The following is a 9,443-nucleotide window of genomic DNA, read 5'->3' as shown; positions in this document are numbered from 1 at the left end:
GGGAAGAGAAAGAGAGAGAGAGAGAGAGAGAGAGAGAGAGAGAGAGAGAGAGAGAGAGAGAGAGAGTAGTAATGTCATTAAAACGAAAACATTACGAACCAAATTTTGTGTTTTGCACCGTTCATCTTCACACCCGTGCATGATTCACACTGCTAGATGTAATACGATTGCAAATTTGCCGTATCATTGCCGAACGCAATCGCCCATCATGTTTTCGCTTAATGATTCTGTTACTATCTCATCGTGGCGCACGTCAATTTTCGAATCATGTTTATGCATTTCTAATCAATCTATCCGCGTTGATAATTGATGGACAATAGACAATAGCGAATAACTAATGCATGTCCATGAAAGCATTCTAACCTCAACAAGAGAAAAAAGAATTCGCTTCGCGAGGGATTCAAGCCTACCACAAGAGAAGAGTTGCGATAAAAATATTGAAGGACACATAACCTGCACAACACTGTTCTCAGATTTCTCTTTGGCAGTGTTCCAAATTTAGTTTGCCAGCACTGAAAATGCGACAATTTACGTTACGTGTATTATAGATTTCCAGTACAGGCTGTCAATTTTGGAACATATAGCCTCTGTCGATACATCGACTTAATTAATCTACAAGATTATCTGTCGATAAAAACAAATGGATAATAAAAGAGTTATCGGTAAACAATCGAATTATAGATTCGAGTTTTGAATGCAGATATCAAATGGCGCTTTAGTTGATGCCATCAATTCGTAACAGATTACTCAAGTGTTCGCGTCTTCTCATGCTGTTGAAACCAAGTAAATAAATAAGTAAGAAATAATAAGTAAGTGCTGCAGTTGAAGTTGTGAATCGATATTCCGACATGCCGATCTTGGACAAAAGAAAAGGGGACGATATTCTAGCGTTGGTTCCTGCTTCGAAAAGAACTAAAAATGAAGTCGTCTTCAGCAGCAGAGAGAAGGCGGTTGTGCAAAGTGTGAGTATAATCACAAGTATATATCTCTTAAAAAATGTTATGTTTGTACACATAGTAAAATTTTAAAGGGCCCACCACGGACGTCCTCCTTAATGTCAATGATAATGCTACTCGAGGGTCATCAAGGAGATATTTTCTCAATAGAATTTCATCCGGAGGGACAATATCTCGCATCTACGGGATTTGATCGACAGATCTGTATGCATAGATCGACATATTTTCATATAAATTTTAATTATTTTATCTAATGCAGTATATTGCACCTTTGCAGTTATTTGGAATGTTTATGGAGAATGTGAAAATATTGGCATTATGACTGGACACAGTGGAGCAGTGATGGAATTACATTTCAGTCCGGATGGCAATCATTTATACACAGCCAGCACAGACATGACACTGGGTTTATGGGATATAATAGCTGGTACGCGAATTAAGAAGTTGAAAGGCCATACTTCGTTTGTAAATTCTGTATCAGGCGCACGAAGAGGACCTACGTTGCTCTGTTCGGGCAGTGACGACAGTACGATACGTATTTGGGATCCAAGAAAACGAGGGCAATGCTACACATTGAACAATACATATCAGGTACCATAAAAGTATTCTTGTTAAATAATTTAAGGAAATTATGTGTCTATTGATTGATATTTATAATCTGTTCTTAAGTAGTAGCCTAAGGTATTAACACATCTGTAATTATTTTATAATATCTTAAGACTATATTTATAAGCTTAATTAAAAGAACCTATTATGAATATTAGTTTATTTACAAACTTTTATTATCTAGGTTACTGCAGTGACGTTCAATGATACAGCAGAACAAGTAATTAGCGGTGGTATTGACAACGATATAAAGGTGTGGGATCTTCGAAAGAACGCTGTGCTCTACAAATTGAAAGGACACACTGACACCATTACCGGATTGAGTCTCAGTCCCGATGGATCTTATATACTTTCCAATGCTATGGATAACACGCTGAAAATATGGGACGTGAGACCATTTGCTCCTTACGAACGCTGTGTGAAAATATTGTCTGGACATCAACATAACTTTGAAAAGGTGGCCTAATATTTTTTTCTAATTTAATTGGTATCCATAAGTTACATTTAACATCCATTCTTTTTACTTAATTTATTTAAGATGGTTTTATTCTTCTGGAGAGAGAGAGAGGAGTTGATGACAAAGCACAATTACTTTCTAGCACAGTTACTAATATTGAATTTGTAAGATCTATTTAATTTGCCTTAATTGAAAAGTATTAATTAATTTCAAGGAACCAAAATGACATAACTTATATAGAAATCTCTCTCAATATAGTAGGTATACTTTAATAAAAACAATCCAGATGTAATATAAAGAAAATTCTATTGTTTAATATTGTTTGGCAGAGATTTATAATTGAATGAGTCTTATAGACTCATCACTGTCAGCTTTAGAGGGTTAAATATAATATATAAATATAAGAACGGACTGTATGAATTCAGTTTAACAGTTTGAGAAACATTTATATTACAAATCTTGGGATATTACATTGTTTGATAAGTTGTATATTTTTTTTAGAATCTTCTGAGATGTGCGTGGTCACCGGATGGTAGCAAAGTATCGGCGGGATCGTCAGACCGATTTCACTACATCTGGGATACTACGAGTCGTAGAATATTGTACAAATTGCCGGGACACAATGGATCTGTAAACGATATTGATTTCCATCCAAAGGAACCTATAGGTATATGATGATTCCATAAGATGAACGACACTATAAATATAGACAGATAGAATAAATTTTGTATATTTTCTAATTTATTTCGAAGAACAACAATGTTGCAATTTGTTTCAGTGTGCTCGGGATCTAGCGACAAGCAAATCTATTTAGGTGAAATCGAGACCTAATAACACGGAACTCATATTTAATACATTTATGTATTTGTAAAAAGAATAGAAAAAAGAAAAGACAGAATCGTCTTTGAATATCGATAATTTTTCTCTTTGTTTCATTTCCTTTACTATATTGTGCATTGTTCAATTCATATGTGATATATTTACGTATTTAAAAAATAAAGGGAAAGAAGTCTGAATATCAGTCAATTTTTCTTTCATTTCCTTCGCTACATCATGCATTTTTCTATTGTCCTTTCAGAAATAATAATCATCAATAAATCACATCCGAGCTTATAATAATACGCGGAGTCGATAATAATAAGAGTCAATCGCTTTCTACAATTTCTACGATCGACAATATACCTAACAAGCATCTTTCTGGCACAATGCACATACAGTACAATCGTTCGATTAATCGCTCTCGACCGACTCGTGCGAGAGTTCGCGGCGCAGTTCGTGGCGCAGAGCGGGGAGCACACGCGACGTGCGCGTGCGAGAGAGCGAATTTTTGTCACTACCCGTAGGGGAGTGCTGGCGGCGGCGGCGGGGCGGCGAAACTAACCACGAACTAAACAGAAGAAAAAAAGATGGCCGCCGCGAGGCTGCCATGAAGGGGCCGCGTCGCTGCTCGCGCTCGCGGAAATGGGACGTTGCGACATCCGAGTGTCATCATCGTCATAGTGAGAAGTGTCAAGCGTGCGGTGTACAACGGCGAGGGTGACACGGTGTGCCGAGGACAGTCGGCGGGGTGATTTGAGTCTTGAGACTGGAGTGGAAGAGCGGAGCGCGGTAACGCGCCGCACCGCGCTGCACTCGTCCTCGTCGCGTGTTCTAACTACGACGACGGTGACGAGGAGAGAAAGGACAGTGACGACGACGATCGAAGCGGCAACAGGGAGATCGGAGGGCGCGACAGTGACGAGAACGACGACGGCGGTAGCGACGGCGGCTGGTCAATCAGAGACGCGCGAGATGGCATCCGACGGGTAAGGGCTATCGGTCAGACGAGAAACCTGTCTTTCCCTTTAATTGCACCTGACTGCACCCGCGGGGTGCAGCGCCGTTTGCTGTTCTAGGGAAAACGCGGCCGTCGCGACACACACGGGTACGGGACCGACGGTGCTCCGCAGATCGATAGTGAATTTTTTTTTATATGCACCCGTCCCAGTTTTCTCCCTCTCTCTGCATCTCCGTCTTGCATTCTACTATCTCCGTTCTTTCCCTTCGTATGAGTAGTAAGAAAGAGAAAGAGAGAGAAAGAGAGACAGGAGACTTCACCGTCGCCTTTCTGATGATAACGGAGCGCGAGCGCAATTTCCCGCTGCACTCCGTACTCCTTCACGGCGCTTTCGCTCTGAAGTTCGCCGTTTGAAGTAGTTCGCAATTGGGCGGGTCTCTCTCTCTCGCTCGCTCCCTCGCGTGCGCACATTTTTCGCAGTTCGCGTTTTTCACTCATTTGATCGCCGTAACGCATTTTCCTCTCGGTACCGTCTCCATTTTTTTTTCTTTCTTCTCCCGTTCTCCATCTGTTCCATTCTCCCTCTCTCTTCCTTCCTCTTTCCTTCCGTCCTTCCTTCTCTAAAATGATATTCCGCACATACGCTCTCAATCCACGCGCGAATGGATCTCCGCGGCCTATTTCAGCCAATTAAACTGCCAGCATGACATCAGAGTGGACAGCCTCTCTCGTTGCATCGCGGCACAGCATTCCTATCAATTTGCGGGATCCGTTTAATCCGTAGGGCAGGGGTGCGGCAAGGGCACGGACGGACGGACGGATGGACGGGCGAAACACCCTCCTTCATTCACCCCAATGACCATCGCTTCGTCGTCGAGAACATTCTTGCGAATTTCAAACGCTTCCTCAGTCCTCCCTCCCTCCCCTCTACACCCTCGTTTAGTTATAGCGACGATGATTTTTTTCCCCTCCCGAGATCGAGCCGTACAACGTTCCAATTAGATTCCTCGGTTAATCACAGTTAATCATCGTTGCCCGCTTTGAAACGTACACGTACTCGCGATATCGCAAGACATCTCTTTTATTTCACGCCCGGTCTATTTCGAATTCCCCGTGGAGATCGATGTTGCCGACGTATTTTCTGAAGATTGCAGCGAAATGCCGTGGATGTAAATAAAAAATGGAAGCTACGGTTCTCCGTCGGTCCCGTTGCAACGCGACGATATTTCCGTCGATGTCTTGCACCCGGAATCGTCTTTGACATATCGATCCCGCCTTACGATTTTATTGTGAAGTATACACGCATATACATTTGGTGTGTGTGTGTGTGTGTGTGTGTACACACACACACACACATTATACTTCATTTCATATATATCATTTTGTGAGTGATAAAAAATTGTCAGAGGCGCAAGTAACTCGTAACGAGTGAAAGTTTAAAGGAAAAGAGTGATTTAGAGCTGTTGCGCAAGATATATACCTTTGTCGCCGATTATTTTAGGATTCGATAGATTCGCGATCGCAGGAGAATTAAGGCTTCCTCCAACGATAGATATTAATGGCTGACAATTACAGTAGGATGGAATGGGTGGAGATCATAGAGCCACGCACCAAGGAACACATGTACGCGAATCTGACCACAGGAGAATGCGTATGGGATCCTCCACCGGGTGTACCTGTGTAAGCTACTTCTATATTGACTTTTTAATGCCCATTTCTATCAATATAAATTAACTTTAATCTCTATTCAATTTACTTTTCGTCTTTTTATAATCTTTAAAATTAAAAAAAGACGAAAGAATAAGTTGAACCGAGATTAAAGTTAATCTACATTGGTGGAAACGGGCATAATAGTTTTCTAGGGCAGGAAACCTAGACAAATTTAAAAAAATTTTTTTATATAATTTTTTATATAATTTTTTAATTTCCATGTCTTCTGGATTCCATTTCAATTATATGAAAAATTGAACTCATGTGAAATAATTTTCACACACAATGTAGGATGCGTTTCATCTGGCGTTCACAACATTCACGAATATCATTTATTCTTGTTTATAACATGCATTTGAAATACTTTTATTTAAAAAGCAGTATTTATAAGACATTTGTATTTTATATTTCAGCAGAGCACATGAAAGTTTTTGTATTTTGTACTTTATGGGAGCATATAAAAGTATTTTATATTTGATATTTCAACATTAATAACAAAAGATTGAAAGTATTTCGTATTAAGATCGATTAAATTACAAAATACAAAAAAGACTTTCAATCTTTTGATTTTAAATGCAAAATACAAAATACACTTGTATTGTAAATATGTTTTAAATAAAAGTATTTCAAATACATGTCTCCAAGCTCCTTATTCAACATTTGATTTGAAGAAGAAAGAAATGGCTGCGTTCAGTATAAAAAGCAACTTTGCAAGTATTGTAAAATTTTTTAATATAAATGATTTATACATATAGGTCTATACTTACACTTGAAATTGTTTTAAGTACAATTTTAAGATGTAATCAAGGATATTAACATCTTAACACAACGTTATTTAAAACGATCTTAAAATAAGAATGAACTATGAATATTGCTCTTAGATTCAATGAGAAATTAAGGGCAAGGCCAATCATATTAAAGAATTTTACAACAGTTACAAAGCTGCTTTTTCTGCTGAACGTAGTCATTTGATTCCAAGAGTGTTGCGGGGCTCAAGTGGAATGCAGTCATAGTTTGTATTGTGATAAACAAAAAATGTTATATAGACACAAGGTTCAATAACGGATAGTTTTTGAGCAATGATGTATCAAAGGTGTAAAGCCTGGGACAATTGAAAAACAATAGGAACAAGAAATAACAGATTTTAAACTATCAGAAATTATGTGTATACGGATAAGTTAAAATATTTATGGTTTCTAATAGATTGAAATTTGTGTTTCTTTGTTCTTATTGTGTTTTTTAATTATGTCTTAGGTTTAAAACTTGTATTCATAGATTATCTTTTGTACACTATAGTTGCTTTCCATTAGTGACACAAGCCGATACAAGCTTTATTTTATTTTTCTTAGCATTCAGTGAAGATAAAATGAACAAAGACAAAATGACACTTGTGTTGACTTGTATCACTAAATAGAAAGTACCCTCATAGTTTAAAAGCTATCCATTATTGAGCTTTGTGTTTATCACATATATTATATATTTTTTGTTTACCACATTATCACATTATAAGCTATATGTAAAAATAAATTCATTTCATCGGGATCCAATTTTCTGTACATATAATTAGTCTTTTTTAAATTCTTCCTTTTGTCAGAATTTCTGTATAATTTTATAACTTTTTAAAAAATTTCTCTAATTTTTATAATTTAGAACATTTGTCAGAATGCTAACAAAGTCTATATTTTTTCTAGAGTTTTTTTATGTATGTGTGAATATTCTGAAATATTCTAAGATTTCTCTTTTTTATATTTTTCGAAGAAAATTAAGAGATATTTTTCAAAAATCTTCATGAATTTTTGAAATATTCTTAAAAATATGAAATATTATAATTCTTTTTTGCCAGAGGTTTTCTGCATCTATTCGATATTTCTAAAAATTCATGAAAAAATTAGTCTCAAAATATTTGTTGCAATAAATCTAATTTTTTTAAATCACCGGCGGATAGTATATTTTCAAAGTTGGATCAATATGTAAGACCTAGTTATAATTAGCTTTTATTTTAAAGTTAAATTCAATTATATCCACTTAATTTAATTATATTATACGTACCGATTAATTATTTTAAAGTGGTATTATTGTAATTACTTTAGAGAAAGTTGTTTTAGAGAAAGTACTAAGTCATCAATACTAAGTTATCACAATATGTAGTACACATCCCGTTTAATAATCTGTAGGAAAAAGACGGACAACAATCAATGGTGGGAGTTATTCGATCAGAATACCTCACGGTTTTATTATTACAACGCAACGTCTCAGAAGACCGTATGGCACCGCCCGACGGACTGTGACATCATACCGTTGGCGAAACTTCAGGTAAAATAAACATTTCGATATCGTTTGATTTGATTTAACACATTTCTTATACAATATTGGTGCTGCAATGTGAATCACACATTGATTGAGTTATTCCGATGCGTTCAAAGTACCGATAAAATCCAGATAAGATCGTGCCCCTTATTATCTGTATCTGCCGGGATCTGTACTTATGAATCACATAAAATCTGCGAGTTCCGCATATCCTCTCGCACGCGCACGAGTGTATACATATTCATTGATGTATGTGTGTAATGATTTGTGAGTTTCTCTGGAATAACGTACGTTACAGAACTCGTGTATCTTAAAGTGGCGGAGATATAAGTGTGCAAGCGCGTCTGCTCTCTTCTCAGCTATAAATAGATGTTTGCAGCAGGGAGAAAAAACTCTGGTTTACATTATACTACAGTACTATCATGGAACTTCTTTCGTGATAATGTTATTAGTTCATTTTAGATTTGACAAAAATATAGTTGCCAGATGTTCCGGAAAACTTATATTCTATGATACTTACCTATTATAATATATACGATTAAATATAACATTATAAATTACTTTCTATTTGTGTCATACGTTTTATAAAACATATTTTTTTATTATTCTCCTATATTTTATATATAAGAATATTTTATATATAAGAAGATTAATGTTGGCGATTAATTATCATTAACTTATAATTATGTTTTATAAATCCGTTAATTTATTTATAAATTCTTATATTTGTATAGACGTTAAAACAGAATACGGAACCTGCAAGCGGTAGCACATCCGATACTCAAAAAGTAACTGAGCCGAGAAAGAAAGAATCTGTTTCAACGCAGACGCAAACTCCTTCAGTTAGTCGATCGACACGATTCAATCACCAGGAAAATACGAATCTCACTCCGACATTGGTAAATTTAATTTTTTCACAAGGATTAGACAATATATACATTTGGAGATTTTACATGACTACATTTTTTTCTCGTAGCAAGCTCTTTCTCTTGGTAGTGCAAATAAAACACGGACTTCTACGGTTGGCGTTGATCTTCAGACTTCTCCTCCTTCTCCGTCTCCGTCCGCGAGGCGACATCATCATCATCATCATCATCACAATAACAGGCATCACAGGCATCATGATGTACCTACGACACGTAACAGACAACATAATCATTCACAGGATTCTGGTAGATCCAGCGACAGTTCCGTCTCGCATAGTAGGACCTCCTTGGAGTCGACCGGTTATCGTTTGTTGGATTCGCCGCATAGGCATCATCATCGTTCAGCCGCGCAAACGCCGGTGAACACTGCACAATCCTCCCCTAGGCAGCACAGTAGTGGTACTCTGGAGACTAGATGCCACAAGAGCGGGACTCTCGAAAGTGTGAAAAATCAGAAATCTGTATCGTTAGTAGGAGAACCACCGCCACTGGGTCTATCGCTTTCGACCAGCACACCCCTGTTTAAGAAGAAGACATTCACTGATCCACAACGCGAAGGTAGGGCTGGAAACTTGGATCTAGACAAAAGTAAAAATGGTAAGGATGTATAATATATTTATGTTTTTATGCTTTTGCCATAATTATTTGTTATATACAAGTCCCCCTCCCACACACACACACACACACACACACACACACACACA

General features: G+C 37.2%; 3 protein-coding genes across 6 annotated transcripts in view; 2 read left to right on the top strand and 1 right to left on the bottom strand.

The window, feature by feature from the left end:
- Positions 1-473, bottom strand: part of LOC108693251 (N-acetylglucosaminyl-phosphatidylinositol biosynthetic protein) — a 3,450-nt gene extending 2,977 nt beyond the window's left edge. Inside the window, exon 1 of one of the 2 annotated variants that reach the window (XM_018202101.1) lies at positions 100-473. In XM_018202101.1, coding sequence (XP_018057590.1) covers positions 100-125 — 26 coding nt within the window. In that variant the 5' untranslated portion in view covers positions 126-473. The remainder of the gene's footprint in view (positions 1-99) is intronic. The other variant, XM_018202102.1, reaches the window with a different exon arrangement.
- Positions 474-736: 263 nt separating this feature from the next.
- Positions 737-3,035, top strand: LOC108693211 (U5 small nuclear ribonucleoprotein 40 kDa protein). The gene is made up of 6 exons (XM_018202031.1): positions 737-962; positions 1,031-1,160; positions 1,234-1,547; positions 1,747-2,019; positions 2,521-2,686; positions 2,798-3,035. The coding sequence occupies exons 1-6, from the start codon at positions 849-851 to the stop codon at positions 2,848-2,850; spliced, it is 1,050 nt and encodes a 349-aa protein (XP_018057520.1). The 5' UTR covers positions 737-848; the 3' UTR covers positions 2,851-3,035.
- Positions 3,036-3,372: 337 nt separating this feature from the next.
- The window catches only part of LOC108693232, a 9,933-nt gene continuing 3,862 nt past the window's right edge, over positions 3,373-9,443 (top strand). Inside the window, exons 1-5 of one of the 3 annotated variants that reach the window (XM_018202066.1) lie at positions 3,373-3,824; positions 5,372-5,476; positions 7,681-7,819; positions 8,548-8,712; positions 8,790-9,336. In XM_018202066.1, the coding sequence (XP_018057555.1) occupies positions 3,811-3,824; positions 5,372-5,476; positions 7,681-7,819; positions 8,548-8,712; positions 8,790-9,336 (970 nt within the window). In that variant the 5' untranslated portion in view covers positions 3,373-3,810. Of the gene's footprint in view, positions 3,825-5,252; positions 5,477-7,680; positions 7,820-8,547; positions 8,713-8,789; positions 9,337-9,443 lie in introns of those variants that run through there. The other 2 variants (XM_018202067.1, XM_018202065.1) reach the window with 2 other exon arrangements.

The sequence above is a fragment of the Atta colombica genome, unplaced genomic scaffold (assembly GCF_001594045.1).
Source record: "Atta colombica isolate Treedump-2 unplaced genomic scaffold, Acol1.0 scaffold89, whole genome shotgun sequence".
NCBI lineage: Eukaryota > Metazoa > Arthropoda > Insecta > Hymenoptera > Formicidae > Atta > Atta colombica.
This window is presented reverse-complemented; position numbering and strand designations above follow the sequence as displayed.

Coding starts and splice junctions, on each gene's coding strand:
- LOC108693211 (XM_018202031.1), top strand. CDS start 849: ATGCCGATCTTGGACAAAAGAAAAGGGGACGATATTCTAGCGTTGGTT. Junction 963..1,030: donor AGAAGGCGGTTGTGCAAAGT/GTGAGTATAATC, acceptor AAAATTTTAAAG/GGCCCACCACGGACGTCCTC. Junction 1,548..1,746: donor CATTGAACAATACATATCAG/GTACCATAAAAG, acceptor TTTATTATCTAG/GTTACTGCAGTGACGTTCAA.